General features: G+C 39.2%; 3 protein-coding genes across 3 annotated transcripts in view; all 3 read right to left on the reverse strand.

Annotated features, from left to right (window-relative positions):
• CBG28058 overlaps nucleotides 1-1,960 on the reverse strand; it is a gene marked incomplete at both ends in the record, with an annotated part of 4,272 nt that extends 2,312 nt beyond the window's left edge. The window contains 2 exons of the mRNA XM_045240547.1: nucleotides 609-733; nucleotides 754-1,960. Coding sequence (XP_045098645.1) covers nucleotides 609-733; nucleotides 754-1,960 — 1,332 coding nt within the window. The remainder of the gene's footprint in view (nucleotides 1-608; nucleotides 734-753) is intronic.
• A 612-nt stretch (nucleotides 1,961-2,572) lies between these two features.
• CBG07494 lies at nucleotides 2,573-3,011 on the reverse strand (the record flags this gene model as incomplete). The annotated part of the gene is made up of 2 exons (XM_002645748.1): nucleotides 2,573-2,879; nucleotides 2,929-3,011. The coding sequence occupies 2 exons, from the start codon at nucleotides 3,009-3,011 to the stop codon at nucleotides 2,573-2,575; spliced, it is 390 nt and encodes a 129-aa protein (XP_002645794.1).
• A 5,615-nt stretch (nucleotides 3,012-8,626) lies between these two features.
• Cbr-gfi-3 lies at nucleotides 8,627-14,922 on the reverse strand (the record flags this gene model as incomplete). Its single annotated transcript, XM_002645747.2, has 14 exons — nucleotides 8,627-8,965; nucleotides 9,785-10,025; nucleotides 10,077-10,321; nucleotides 10,371-10,473; nucleotides 11,045-11,155; nucleotides 11,236-11,367; nucleotides 11,417-11,477; nucleotides 11,929-12,071; nucleotides 12,124-12,240; nucleotides 12,945-13,315; nucleotides 13,375-13,564; nucleotides 14,432-14,557; nucleotides 14,611-14,708; nucleotides 14,815-14,922. The coding sequence occupies 14 exons, from the start codon at nucleotides 14,920-14,922 to the stop codon at nucleotides 8,627-8,629; spliced, it is 2,385 nt and encodes a 794-aa protein (XP_002645793.2).
• Nucleotides 14,923-15,901: the final 979 nt, after the last annotated feature.

Here is a 15,901-nt window from a genome sequence, read left to right on the forward strand (position 1 = left end):
TCCTCGATTCTTCGGAAGAGCTGGCGGAGGCGGTCGTTGTGCTCGTCGATCGTTGCTCCGGTGATGATGATGTCATCCATGTATGCAGAGACTCCTTCCAGTCCTGTGATCATTGTGTCGACAATCTGTTGGAACATCGCTGGTGCTGTCTTGACTCCGAATGCCATGCGGTTGTACTGGAACATTCCAAGGTGAGTGTTGATCGTCAGCATTTTCTTTGACTCTTCTTCCATTTCAATTTGCAGATATGCTTCGGCCAGATCGACTTGAGTGAAGTAGTTGCCACCGTTCAGCTTCGAGTAGACATCTTCGGCCGTTGGAAGTGGATGTTGGTGCATCTGTAGCAAATCGTTCAAGCCAGTGGAGTAGTCGGCGCACATCCGAATCGAACCATCCTTCTTCTGCACGACAACGATCGGAGCAGCAAAATCGGAGTAGTTTGTGGGAGTGATGACACCTTCTTCGACTAGACGATTTATCTCTTGACTCACTTTTGGAAGAACTGCGATTGGAACTGGTCTGGCTTTCCGGAATGTCGGCTTGGCATCCGGCTTCAAGTGGAGTTGAGCTTTGGTCTTTGTGCATCTTCCAAGTCCTGCTTTGAACACTTCTGGGAACTCGGTCTCGAGACGCTTCTGGAGTTGGATACGGTGCTTAGCCATGACTTCTGAAGCTTCGGAAGACTTGACAGCATTGATGGATCCGCGAACCAAATGTTCAAAAAGTGACTTATCTGAGATATCCAATCCATACCAAGAAGTGATGCAGTGTCGGTGACGTGGCATGATCCCGAACCATTTTGACCATTGAGCACGAATTTGCACTGGAACTGTCCCTTGACGTCGATTGGTTTTTTGGTCGCAGTACGGAGGTTGAGTGTTGGCGGTGACAGCGTCGGCTTGTTCATCTTGACCCAATCCGATTTGTTGAGAAGAGTGACTTCGGCTCCAGTGTCCAAGACCATACGGATCGGTGTTCCATCAATTAAGACTTCAGTGTAGATGCGATTCTTGGCTCCAGCAGATGATTCGGCAATGAAAACTGCGTTGTTGGATTGGGAATTCTTCTGACGACACATTTTGGCAACATGACCGGTTTTATGGCATTGGTGGCAGACGAGCGACTTCTTCTGCTTACAATCACGATTCCAATGCATATCTCCACAATAACAGCATGGTGTTGGTGGTGGCTTCTTTTTGTCATCTGACTTCTGAGGATTTTGGTTGGACGGTTTCGGTTTGAACGGTTGCTGGACATGTGGCTTCTTGTTCTTGATGAAGTTAACACTGGATTTGGCTCCTCCAATGAAGTCGGCGTCGGCTTTCATTGCGATGACGTGGTCTAGTCGATCGGCCAGTTCAGTCAGAGTGATCTTTGGATTGGCTTCCATTTCACGAAGAGCACGAAGTCGGGTTTCGGTGTGTTGGCTGGATTGTAGTCCAATGGTCCAAAGGAGACACTGTGCTTGATCTTCCGACATCTCTTTCCACTGTGCCACGTTGAACAATCTTTTGATGTTTCCAGTGTATTCCTTCCGGTCTACTCCGTCAAATTTAACCGTCAAAAGTTCATACCTCATTCTGGTGATGGATTTGGATTCATTGAAGAGTTTTTTTAGTGTCTTGATGGTGTCCTCGAGTTTCACTTCTGATGGGGATTTTGGCAGCAGGTGGTTTCGGAATTGCTCGGATTCCTTCCTCTCCAATTTTGACACGATGAAGCGGGCCATTTCTTCATCTTCCAGCGCAGCACCATCTTTCTTAATAATGTCTTCATACCTTGAGTACCATCGGTCAAAAGTTTCTCCTTCATCTGTGTTGTAGGCGAATGGAGTGATTCGAGCATTGAGGGAGTTGACGACGGCGGTGTTGTCCTTGGTTTCCTCCTTCTTTTCCAGTTTGGTGATGATCTCCATGAATGCGTTTTGCTGTTGAGTCATCAATTCTCTTTGAAGCCGCATGAATTCTTGGAGTGACTTTTTTTCATTTTCAGATACTGATCGCCAGTGTTATATATTTAGAAGATTTATTATAGCCGGAAATTATTAGAGAATATTATAGGAATATGAAGACGGGGACAAGGTTTAGATAGAAGACAGGGTGACCAGGGAAGTCCCGATTAGCTGAAAACAAGACAAGAGACAGGAAGTGCACGTGGCAAAGAGCCACGTGGCATGAAGGGGGTTACATAGAAACTAGGTCACTAGGTCATGCAATTATTATTATTTATACGACTCTTGTCGTAACAGATAACATTAAAAACCATATCAACGATGTTCGTCAAATTCCGGGTTGCTCATTTTTTTTAAGTATTAAAAAAAATTTACGAATTCACCCTTAGAGAAAATCTTCTGGGTTGTTCCGCCTTCACAAAAATATTGAAGCTTTTACATTTTTTTCAAAACTGGAATCTTACCAAGCAGATGCGTGATAACTACGATATCAACAAACATTTCAAAATTTAATCATTCATATAAAGTAACACATTCAGGTAAATTGAATTCTTTCATTATAAGAGTGTAAGTTTACCAACAGAAAACTATCATTGGCAAAACATGAGCAGTTTCAAAAAATTATGCGGTAGTGGTAGTAATAGTTGCCTGTGTAGTCACGGTGTCAGATTCACACAAATTGCAAGTCACAGCGCAAAATTGTTTCTTTTGTTGAGTGGTGTAGAACGTGGAAGAACAGAATCCATTGGATTCCCAGGTAGCACAACCGGCAGAAGTGTCGATACATACTCCAGAAGCCGAGGTAGAAGAAGCGACAGTGCTGCTGACTCCAGAACAAAGACCGCAAGATGCGGGACAGTACTGGGTTTTCTGGGAGGAGGTGTAGAAGTTTGATGTGCAGAATCCATTGGCAACCCAGCTCGGACAGCTAAAAATTTTTTTTATTATTTTAAAATACTAAATTTAATTTTTATTACTTGGCATTGACATCTGCGCACATTTCAGCGCCAGCAACAAGAACAGCTAAAAAGACAACCGATGAGTAGACTGAATATTGCATGATTGCAAAGTGTGAAAGGATTTGATAATTCACTTTGGCTACCTCAACTTTTAAAGTGAATAATTTTGTGTTTATACAACTGTTTCGAAAGTGTGGGATCATCAGGTGTTTGATCTGAATAGTATCCCTTTTCACAAAGGTTTTGTTTGTTTTGGCAAGTCTGGTATAGGAAATTCGAAAAATTAATCATCAAGCACACATATGAATTGTTTAATTTAGCCGAACTGCCAAAATTAGGAGTTGGCGATTTGTTGTGGGATGTCTGCCCTGACGTGGGCGGTTTTGATGGCAATGATAGAGTCAGCATCGGGACAGAATCTATTTCAAATTTCATGAGAAAAATAAAAAAGAGGTTCGTTACCTAACATGGTTCTGTTGCAAAAAAAAAGGTAAAAATGCATTCAATTTTTTGATGATAAACGGTAACTTTGAGATGAATCTTGAAATAATCTGGACAGAAAAAACGTTGAGAACCAAAAATCTTACTGGAGCGAAGGAGAGGATCTAACTTTTAATAATTCTTATAATTTGCGAAAACGAATAAATCTTATGTCGCCTTAAACTTGCTCTCATTGAATTAAAAAAACCAATTGATTGAGGAGCGGTTTTCTCAGTAAGTTTGTTCAGAATGGGCAGTGTGCAGATTCATTTTCTCGTTCTTCATCTTTTTTTTTGAGTAGATCGTATTCACATCGCTATGTTTGTAAATATGAGTGTTAATTGTTTCTGAAATAACTCACTCCAAGTTTATTTATTTATTTATTTATTTATTTCAACGAAGGGGAGAAAACCACTAACACGTGAAATGTCTATGAAACTAGGAGATATAACAGGGACATACATTTGTAGTAATTGGGAGATGAAGGATAAACCGAGTTAGTAATTAGTTGAATTTAAGACAAGAAAATGGTTAAGATCACAGGATAATAATGGATTTTCGAAAGCCGCTGACGAGGGCTACACCGGAAACACTTCGGCGGGTAAAGAGTTCCAACATCTGATTACTCTATTAGAAAGAAATTGAGAAGATATTCTTGATGAGTTCTTGATGAGTGATTTGAGATAGTATTTGTGACGTCGCAATGATCCAGCATGATTAAATATTTCGAAAATTGGAACCTCCATGATAATTTCTTTGGAAACAATAATTTTATACGTGTAGACCAAATCATTATAGAGCCTGCGATACTCCAAGGAACTTAGCTGACATTCTTCCAGTGCTTCAAAGTATGAAGTGTATGCCATCCTGAATTTTTTGAAAATTCTGAAAACAAATGACTTTTGCACCGATTCCAATTTTATAATATGATCCTTTAGGATTGGAGAAGTGACTAACGTTCCATATTCGAGTAAAGGTTTGAATGTTTATTTCTTAATTTGGAATTTTTCAGAAACTTGTTGAATATTTTTTAAAATTTTAAATTCTCGGGGATTTTAACATTAGCTGTTCGAATTTTACAAAATTTACGGTTTTTTTAGCTTAAATTTCGTATAATTGTACGTTTTCTGAAACTCGAACAATAAAAATTTTCACGAACATCTCTGTTCAACTGATATCGGATTTCGAAAATTATCCCTACTACAAATTCGATAACAACTTTTCACAGATGTTTTGCACTTTGCCCATTCTTATCGTTCCCAATAAACTGTAATTAAATTCACATTTTTAGGCATTCCATGTAGCTTCCATTGTCCAGCTAATGGGTTTGGATCGCAGGAATGGTTTACATATTTTATCCGATTTTTAATTCATAAGTTCATTTATTGAAAGTGAGTTCTTCTTATTTGCTATGGCCTTGCAAATCAACAAGAGCGCCGCCCGCGAGAATCGCCTTACATTTAACTCAAAACTGTTGAAAAAAAAACACGAAACGTTTGATTTTTGAATAATCTTTCTATTTTTCCTATTTTCACTTGCATGGTCGAAAATGTCATTATTCTGAAAATATCTTATAGGTTAAATTCCCCACTGTCTTCAGATATCTCTGCATAAATGCTGACAATTAATAGTTACTGGAATCAATGTCATCAATTCTGAAATTTTATTTTGTCATTATCATTATTTTCTAGAAGGGGCGGGGCCTAGGGGGACTATATATATATGGGATTGTTTCTCTCAAAAAACATTCATTCTCTATAATGACTTGAGAGCAACGATTTGGTTTGTTCTCACTGTCTTTTGAGAATCTTTCTACAAGCAACCGTCTGATAGGATGCTATTCTCTATTTTTCTGACTATTCTGTCTTACTCTCAATTTGGCAGTAATGCTGAATTCTGCTTTTTTTCACTGACTACCTGTTCTTGTTTCCAATCGATGCGACCATTTCTGAAAACCAGGCGAAGTATGTGAACCATTCATGCGATCCAAATCTGAAAAAAAAATGGAATGGCAAAAAACAAGGAGAGGCGCCGACGATATCAACGAAGGAGAGGATCTAACTTTTAATTATTTTCATAACTTGCGAAAACGAATAAATCTTATGTTGCCTTAAACTTGCTCTCATTGAATTAAAAAACCAATTAATTGAGGAGCGGTTTTCTCAGTAAGTTTGTTCAGAATGGGCAGTGTGCAGATTCATTTTCTCGTTCTTCATCTTTTTTTTTGAGTAGATCGTATTCACATCGCTATGTTTGTAAATATGAGTGTTAATTGTTTCTGAAATAACTCACTCCAAGTTTTGAATGTTTTTTCTTAATTTGGAATTTTTCAGAAACTTGTTGAAGATTTTTTAAAATTTTAAATTCTCGGGGTTTTTAACATTAGCTGTTCAAATTTTACAAAATTTACGGTTGTTCTAGCTTAAATTTCGTATAATTGTACGTTTTCTGAAACTCGAACAATAAAAATTTTCACGAACATCTCTGTTCAACTGATATCGGATTTCGAAAATTATCCCTACTACAAATTCGATAACAACTTTTCACAGATGTTTTGCACTTTGCCCATTCTTATCGTTCCTAACAAATCAAGTATGTGAACCATTCATGCGATCCAAATATGAAAAAAATGGAAGCTGCATGGAACGGCAAAAAAACAAGGAGAAGGCTGACGATATCAGCGACCACTTCTGAAAACCAGGCGAAGTATGTGAATCATTCATGCGATCCAAATATGAAAAAAAATGGAACGGCAAAAAAACAAGGAGAAGAGCTGACGATATCAGCGACCACTTCTGAAAACCAGGCGAAGTATGTGAACCATTCATGCGATCCAAATCTGAAAAAAATGGAACGGCAAAATAAACAAGGAGAGGAGCTGACAATATCAACGAAGGAGATGAGCCGACGATATCAGCGACCACTTCTGAAAACCAGGCGAAGTATGTGAACCATTCATGCGATCCAAATATGAAAAAAAAATGGAACGGCAAAAAAACAAGGAGAAGAGCTGACGATATCAACGGAGGAGATGAGCCGACGATATCAGCGAACGAGAGGAACATCTCGGATGGTTGTCTCACCCCCAACAAATAGAATTTATCGATGTTTTGCAACTAGCGTCGTAATCAACGAAGGAGAGGAGCCGACGATATCAGCGACCACTTCTGAAAACCAGGCGAAGTATGTGAACCATTCATGCGATCCAAATATGAAAAAAAAATGGAACGGCAAAAAAACAAGGAGAGGAGCTGACAATATCAACGAAGGAGATGAGCCGACGATATCAGCGAACGAGAGGAACATCTCGGATGGTTGTCTCACCCCCAACAAATAGAATTTATCGATGTTTTGCAACTAGCGTCGTAATCAACGAAGGAGAGAAGCCGACGATATCAGCGACCACTTCTGAAAACCAGGCGAAGTATGTGAACCATTCATGCGATCCAAATATGAAAAAAAAATGGAACGGCAAAAAAACAAGGAGAAGAGCTGACGATATCAACGGAGGAGATGAGCCGACGATATCAGCGAACGAGAGGAACATCTCGGATGGTTGTCTCACCCCCAACAAATAGAATTTATCGATGTTTTGCAACTAGCGTCGTAATCAACGAAGGAGAGGAGCCGACGATATCAGCGACCACTTCTGAAAACCAGGCGAAGTATGTGAACCATTCATGCGATCCAAATATGAAAAAAAAATGGAACGGAAAAAAACAAGGAGATGAGCAGACGATATCAACGAAGGAAAGGAACTGACGATATCAACGAAGGAGAGGAGCTAGCTTTTAATTGCTATTTACATAACTTGCGAAAATTAATAAATGTTATGTACTTGTATTTGTTGAATTATCGAAACATACCAATCAATTGAGTGGGGAGGAGATTCCGGACTTCGTAAAATTTGACCCGTGAACTTCATAGAAATTGGATGATTGTTTTTTTTCCAGTAAGTTTGTTCAGAATGGTCAGTTTGCAGGTTCATTTTTCTGTTCTTCATCTTATTTTTGAGCATATCGTTGTCACACAGCTATGTTTCAAAATATGAGTTTTCTTTGATTTTCAAATATTTCGCCCCAAGTTTTGAATGCTTCTTTCTCAATTCAGATAGTTGTTTCTTAACAAAAATTTCAGATTATCGGGGTTTTTAACACTGACTGTTCGAATTTTACAAAGTTTACGATTTTGCTAGCTTAAATTTCGTATAATTGTACGTTTTCCAAAATGGTAAGACAAAAATTATAGGAACATCTTTGCTCAACTGGTAGCAGAGTCCACAAACTACTTTTACTACGAAGCAAGTTCGATAACAACTTTTTACAGATGTTTTGCACTTTGCCTATTCTTATCGTTTCGAATAAACTAGGCGCCGTTATGACAGTTTATTATCAACTGCCAAAGGTTGAAATATAACCCACTAAACCGTCTCGCATTTCAGTTCTTGATTTTTTTTTATTTTTTCGAGCAAATCAACCGTTTTCGCCAAGTGTTCCCATCTTTTTTTAGAATAAACTTTTTAGAGTGAGAAATTTTACCGACGGTCGTCACAGCTAAGCAAGAAAATTTCGTCATAAAGACAATTTTCTTCCTCAGATTTGTAATTTTTCATTTTTAAGAACTCACACTTAGTCCTTCTTTATTCAAATAGCTCCCAACTTTTGAAGTGCCAGTTTTTCTAATTTGACAATACTTCAATCAGTTCAAATTCTACTGATAACAATTTAAAAATAATCGATATTTGTAGGATGGACAAGAAGTTTCTCAATTGGATTGCTGAAACTTTTCCTATGCTAGCTGTTCTTCTACTTGTACTTCTGCTTATTATATTTGATAGCTGGAAAAAACAATCGATTCGACGATACTGAATCAAAGGTTTTGCATCAAACGAGATTCAGCAGGACCTGCTATTAAATTTCATTTTTTATATCGAATTGGTTGGTGATCAACTCATTCGGAGAATTTTTTTAACACTTTCTTTTCATAACGATGAATGTATTCGATATAATTAATATCATTAAACCAATTTACTGGAGTTCAGAATCGGGGTCAAAAGCAAAAACTCGTTGTGATAATACACTTTAAACCAGTGGTGAGTCAAGATCGATAATAATTAAGAAGTAAATAAGGTTACAATAATACTTAAAAACAGGTTAGTGGGTAGAAAGGAATAGATCTATAATTGATCTATAAAATAGAGTATGCTACAATAAAACAGCGAAGTGAGAAATTCAGCTCACATGAGCAACCAATCGCATCGTCCTGGATAGTCCTCCTCCAAGACGCCAAATTGTCCGCACGCCCAGGCAAGTCTGTTGGAATCGGGAACCGGCCCATCAGGCATATGAACCGCGACGAGTTCAGCAAGAGCCATCTTCTCCATAGTCGGCCACTTGTCGTGCGCGAGATGACGGACTTGTCCCAGGTAGGGACGTGGATCGTTGCCCATGAGACGATCGATTCTGGCCAGAGTCATGTACATGCAGGCCTTCTCGACGTAGGTTCCATCGATTTTGAGACAGTCATAGCACTCACGAAGATGTAGACGAGCGCCCACATATTCTCCTTTGCACATCTGGAAAAGGAAAATCGATACTTTCGAAATTTATCTACAGTACAGGTCATAAGGATATTCAAAATCATATTTTTTTGTTGCTTTTCAACCATTTTGCCTGTTTTTAAGTCTGGAGCTCGGCTGTCAAGTTTCCGAGTGCAAAACAGACCTAAATTGAAAACTTTGTATTCACAAAACTTTTTGAAAATTGACAGTTTTTCAACTATTGGCCAATTTCTAGGATACACCTCTTTTTGGCCCGTTCTCGTACTTGAAACGTGAAAAAAGAAGAGTTTCTCATAAAACGGCAAACAGCTGAAAAACTGGGAATATCCAAAAAAATCTCCAAGTGCAAAGTTTTCAATCTATGTCTGTTTTACACCCTCCATGATTTTCAAAACCGTCGGAAACTTGACGCCGAACTATATTTTCTAAATATATGTCAAGGCCGAACTATATTTCATTCCAATTGAACAAATTTGTCACGGGCCGGGCCGGGTCCAATTGAAAAATTGCTAACCTGGCCCAGTCCTATCGGAATGAGTCAGATTACAAAATTTCGAAATTCTAAAGTTTTTCGGAATCCTTCACAGTTTTAATGAAATTTTCAAAAATTTTCAAAGCGTTGATGTTATTGGGAGGGCGGATCACCGCAGGAACTTTTTTGAGGTGGAATTTAATACGTGTTCTTGAAATTTTCGAAAAAAAATCAGCTGCTCTGGTCGACCGGGGTGGAACGGGTCGGAAAGAATTTTTTCGACCCATTCGGAATTTGACAATTATGCAACGCAACACAGTTATATTTTTCTAGCATTGGCAAAAAAAATTAAATATACTCACCAACATAGTCGAGATTCTGCGATTGATCATCGCACGCATAGTGCGGAAAGTGGTTCCTGCTACCAATTTGACTGCTTCCTCGAAATGCTTTCGGGCCTCGATGTAACTCTGCTCGTAGGTGTGGAAGGAGCCGAGCTGCATTTGAATCCGGATTTTTATGTAGATGTCAGTGGTTTCCATTTCCTGAAGCAGTTTGATTGCTTCGCGGGTCCTTCCCATAGCTGCCCATAGAATGGATTGTCTGGAAAATAAGAGATATTGATTATTGAAGCATTTCAAATGTAAATCTCACCGGAATTTGGTCTCATTCACTGAGAAAACGGCAAGATTATCGATGGCGATTTGAGATTCAATGAAGTATCCACCCAAGAACTCGCGTTCGAACATGATGATTGCCGCGGCTAGATGAATATGGTCGTTGCCCCTCCACAGAATTTCTTCTGGATAGAGCTCGTTCATTTCATTGAGGAGTTCATAACAATCATCATATTCGCCTTTTGCTGCGAGAGCGTAAGCCATGTTGACATTAGTCACACACTAAAAATATTCAAGTTTGAAAAGATATCAGAAAGTGGTCTAAACTCACGAATGCTTCCGTACGATGAAACTCTGTTGTATCTCTCATTTGATTTTGGACAATTTGTTCCTGTGCAGTAGTTTCGGCGTGCTCGTACATTCCGTTGCGGATCCTGAAAATTGAAAATGGATTTTTTTTTTCTTCGCTACGCTACAGTCTTGAAAATTCACCTAGAATAATGCAAACTTGTAAGCCAGGCCTTTGCAGGCGGCGCCATGGTTTCTAACATAGATATGATAGAACTTGACTAGTACTACAAAATGATATTATTTGAAAAAGTCATACTTGTAACGGGCCGGGCCTGTGTTCCCACAAGTTTTGAAAATTTCAAAAAACACATAAGGGGGACCCTTATGTGATTTTTTTTCGATTAAAAATTTTTTTCGAGTTTTTAAAAATATTTTTTGATCAAACAAACAAACAATCCAAAAAAAACAAAAAAAATGGAGGAAATTGTATTGAGAGCTCAAAATGTGGCTCAAAATGACAAAATTTTTGCTACCGGGCCTTCCGGGCTAAGAAAAAATAAAAAAGGCTTGGCCGGACCGGAGCGACACATTTCGTAGTACGCATCTATAACATGACCCGCCAAGACCCGGCAAAGGCCCGCTTAAGTATGGAATATCGAATTTAGTCATTTTATATTAAGAATAATTTTTGGCAGTTGTGCATTTCAAACTTACATGTTGCTGGTCATGATGGCATATCCGTATCCATTCACTTTGTCACCTCTCTCCTGTGGATCAGTCTCCAAAGGACACGTGATACCGATTTCAGCGATGCGATGGTATTTCCTAAAATTGAAGTTTGTTTGAAGCAAACTTGCTGAATTCCAGGCCAGGCCGGTGTGAGCCAGGGTTAAGTCCCAACTCACATTTTAAAGGTTCCTTCGGAAATTTGCTTCAGCACCATGATCATTTTTCCGTAAGAATCCATTTCGTGAATCAATTCAAAGTCATCCTCGGAGCTGATGCAGCATGGTCCAGCGCGGTGGTGGCCAGGGAGACTGGAAAATAAGAGATTACTGTAAAGAAGTGAAAAAGGGAAAAACTCACTCATTGATGTGTTTCAGCGCTTTTCTCACGATTCGGCGATCATTGACTTCCTCGATGTTTCCTGAAAAATTGTATTTAGGTGGGAAAAAACGTAAAAATTCTACGTGGATATATGAAAATCGCGCCATCGCGGTCCCTGTCGTAGTTTTATGAAATTGATATTTTTGAATCAGCTTAACTAGGTAATTATAGAACTTGTTAATTACTACAAAATGATACTATTTGAAGAACTGTATATTGTCTTTGAACAAAGTTACAAACCAAAAAAGTCTCAGGAACTGGCCCTTCTGTTTTTTTGGCTCGGTTTGTCTCTAACCTCGTTCATAGTACATTTTTCCCAAATTTTACCATATTGTGAATAGTAATCGTCAAGTTCTATCGTGTCTAATTCAGATGGTCCTAAAACTGATTTAAAAAAAAAACTATGGCTGGGCACGCGAAACCTCAACAGGATCTTAGGCTGAAGCCTTCATTTTAAGAGCCTCTGCCACAACTCAAATTTCTGAACTTACGGACGGTCTTGTCTTCAAGGAGACATCCACCACCGATATAATCTACCGTGTGCAGTTCAACGTTTGCCATTTGATGAGCAATCTCATCACATCTGATCTGAGCTTGTTGGAGACTCTCGGTGAGCAGAATACGAGCAGTTCGGCTGAAAAATCAGTAACCTAGTTGGACAATCCAATCCAGATGATGAAACTTACAGGTCTCCGAACCATCTGTGGACTCTAGCCTGAATGATCGGGGCATACATCATAGGTGTGTGAGTTGGCACTCCCATGCGATGGGTTCTCGAGAAGTGGGCGATGTCTTCGTTCAATCTGAAATCATTGAAATGTGCAGTACCCGTTAATGAGATATGAAAACCATACTTGTAACGGGCCGGGCCCGTCATTTCACTAGTTTCAAAATTTTCAAAAAACACATAAGGGGGGGGGGACCCTTATGTGATTTTTTTCGACCAAACAGTTTTTTTTCGAGTTTTTCGACCGGGCCTTCCGGGTCGGGCCCGGGTCTTGAAAATTTCCTCAGGCCCGGCCCGGCCCGGAATTTTACAAGTATGATGAAAACGTGTTTTCGAGTTGATTTTAGACTAATATGACTATTTTCAAGACTGTGAAGCTCGGCTGTCAAGTTTCCGATCATTTAGAAAATTTCAGAGGGTGTTAAACAAACCAAGAGTAGAAATTTTGCATTCACATAATTTTTTGAAAATTCCTAATTTTTCAGCTATTTGCCGATTTCTGAAAGACACTAATTTTTGCCCATTTTTGCACAGAAAACGTAAAAACAGTGTCTTTCAAAAAATCGGCAAACAGCTGAAAAATTAGGGAATTTTAAAAAATTCTGTTAATTCAAAGATTGCGATCTGGTTTTGCCAAATTTTCAAAGTAACCAAAAACATGACAGGCGAGCTCCAGACCCTTGAAAATTGTCAAAAACGCGGCAAATCGACTGAAAAACACGTGCATCTCTGATTAACCGGCACTGTATATACTAAGAAGTGAGACAAAGTAATACTTACTCAAACATGGACAAATCGAAAAACTTCTTGAGGCAGATAATGGCGGTGTGGGCATCCCTATCTTGTATCTGACTAATTGCTTCCATGATATAAGCTTCAAAGACATCCGGGTGAAGATATTGAACAGTGGCGTGAATGAGGTAAATAATTTCAGAATCGTACGTCATTATTGGGTTCTTAGTCATTTTGTAAATCATGTCGTTGACGAACCATCGAGATCTCAATGAGCAGTTGAGCATGTATGAAACGGGGGAGTAGAGTGGACTCTTGTAGGAGAAGTCGTTGACATCACCTCTCAAGATCCACCGTTTCATGGCTTTGTTGAGATTCCATTTGTCGATAGTGGACGTTTTTGCGAATTGGCCGAGAATCTGAAAGAAATTCGAAATTTGGTTTTGAAATCATAACTTATGCATATTCAGAAACATACCCTCTTGAGCCAACGGTACATGTGAGAGTGTGGCGAGGAAAAGTGGAGATCATCTTTGCATTGCTCCAGAAGCCACTCATAGCGTCCATCGTCTCTGTCGAAGTGTGGTGGTCTGGCATACTTGTTGGTGTAGAACTCGTCCTCCACCCACAAGTTGATGTCGGTTTCACCAGCAGCAATACTCTCCATGCTGAAATGTTGAAATGTGATGATTATTGCATTTCTTTGTTAAAGTTAGTAATTCTATAACTTTATTTCGGGCGACAAGATAAAACGTGGTTTTTGGTTGAATTTTGGTTTTGATCGTTTTCAGGAGTCTGTAGCTCGGTTGTCAAATTTCTGATTCTTTTGGAAATCTTGAAAAATGCAAAAGAGACCTAGATTGAAAATTTTGCATTTACTAAATTTTTTTATTCTCAGTTTTTCAGCTGTTTTCTGAAAGACGCTCTTTTTGACTCGGTTTTGTACTGAAAATATGAAAAAAAGGTTTTTTCTAGGACTCGCCAAAGAGCTGAAAAACTGGGAAATTCCAAAAAATTATGTGAATGCAAAATTTTCAGCCTAGGCTTGTTTTACACTTTCAAAAGTTTTCAAACTGCTTCGACGCTTGAAAACCAAGCTTCAGACTCCTGAAAATGGTCAAAACGAACTGAAAAATGCGTTTTCATTTTCCTGACAGCCTGGTCCTTTTTTTTTATAAATGAAGTGCTAAAGTCATACATGTCGCCGGCCGGCCGGTGTCGTTGGAAGAATTTTACTCATTTCTTAGAATTTCTACGGGCCGACCGACCCGAATGTTCGAGGAAAAATTTCAAAAAAGTCATTTTTGAGAGACAATTGAGGTTTTGTGGTAATTTTTTTGAAATTTCTTCGCTTTGAGCTTCGAGAAGAAACCTGGGCTAAAATTTGTAAGGCGCCAAAACATCAAAATGATGACTTTAACAAAATTTCGCCTGAAAAACGACAGTAAAATTTGGTATTTTTTTGGCACCCTGTCAGAGAGCAGGGTCTGGCCGGTCAAACACGGGATTCAGCAAGTATAGCTAAAGCTACTCACGCTGTGTAGATGCTGGCGACAAACTCGCGCTCGTCGTCGAGGAACACATTGAGAACCGCACAACGGAACTCGTCATAAGTGAGATCCTCTTGTGAGAAGAAGAGTCCAGCGAGCAAGTAGAACGTGCTGAAAAATATTCGTATTTACTTGATATTTATTTCGGTTAACAAAAAACGTACCACCGCTTTTCATTCAACGTCATCGGATATTCGGTCGGCTCGTGATGAAACCCAAAATGAATCTGGAAGCAGATCCGCATGACGTAGATTGTCGCCATCTAGAAAAATACCGTTTTTCATCTTGTTTTTAGAGTCAGAACTGTCAAATTTATGGCACGACCCTTTGAATCTGCATTTTGTCGTTTTTATCATTAAAAAACTCACCTTCATTGGTGTGATCGGCTCTCCGATGACATTGGAGAACGGATGTCCAAAAAGGGAATCCAAATTTGGATAACTCCGCTTGTAGACTCTTTGCTGGTTTTTTTGCATCACTGAAAAAAGGCGAGAATTAGAAAATTATGAAGAAAAAAGTGATGAAACGAACGGAACAAGGCTAAGAAGACAAATTATTTTTGAATCTACAAAAGAAGCGCAAAGAGAGAGTGTTGGTTGCATTTCGCGTTCAAAGGCTTAATTCTCGTGCTGTCGAAGAGAGAGAAACGGGGTGAAATGATGGTTGCTGTCCCCGCCGCGCGCGCGACCAACGGCAACAGGACAATATTGATCGGTAGGGGACGCAGAGAAACCAAGTGTGTTGAGCGCACCTCTCTCGTCGTGAGTGCTGTGTTTGTCTGTGTGTGTGCGCGCGCACCGGCAGGTCACTTTCTCTGCACACTCGGCCAGTGGCATGGCCGAGGTTTCTCTTTTTCTCTTCCATCGCCGAATTTCTGAGGAAAAGACGACTGTTTGAGAAGCGTTTTAATAGGAAAATCTATCACAAAAAGGATACGTTTCAGAATAGTTTGCAAATTGAACGTATTTTGAATACATGAATGCTCTAATGCAAGCAAAAATAAGTGTAAATGTGAGTTTTGAGTTTGTTTATCAGGTTCAAGACGGATTGGAATACGAAATGATGACGTGTTGAATGGAAAACGATGAATTGATGTTGAAAAAGAAAGAAGTGTGCTCAGCGAGTCGGAGAACAAGAACATAACCTGCAAAAAAAGTTTCCACAAATTACTGTTCATTAACGAATTTCAATGAATTTTGGCTCTGCAAAAAATTATCACTTTTTCGATATAAACAGAGAAAACACTTCAAAACAATTACATTAGTTAGAGTGAAAATCACAACAATAGTAGTCCAGTTGGGCTGAACAGATTTTTCAGCATATTCCACACATTTCGGTCCGATAGAGTACGCGTTCAGCTTTGGTGAAGAGAAGTTTATTGCAGTATTCGTAGGGGACCATGATGAGCACTAAAAGAAACTGAATTTTGAGAAAATCTCGATAAAATGACGGTAC

The sequence above is a fragment of the Caenorhabditis briggsae genome (genome assembly GCF_000004555.2).
Source record: "Caenorhabditis briggsae complete genome, chrX, whole genome shotgun sequence".
Lineage (NCBI taxonomy): Eukaryota > Metazoa > Nematoda > Chromadorea > Rhabditida > Rhabditidae > Caenorhabditis > Caenorhabditis briggsae.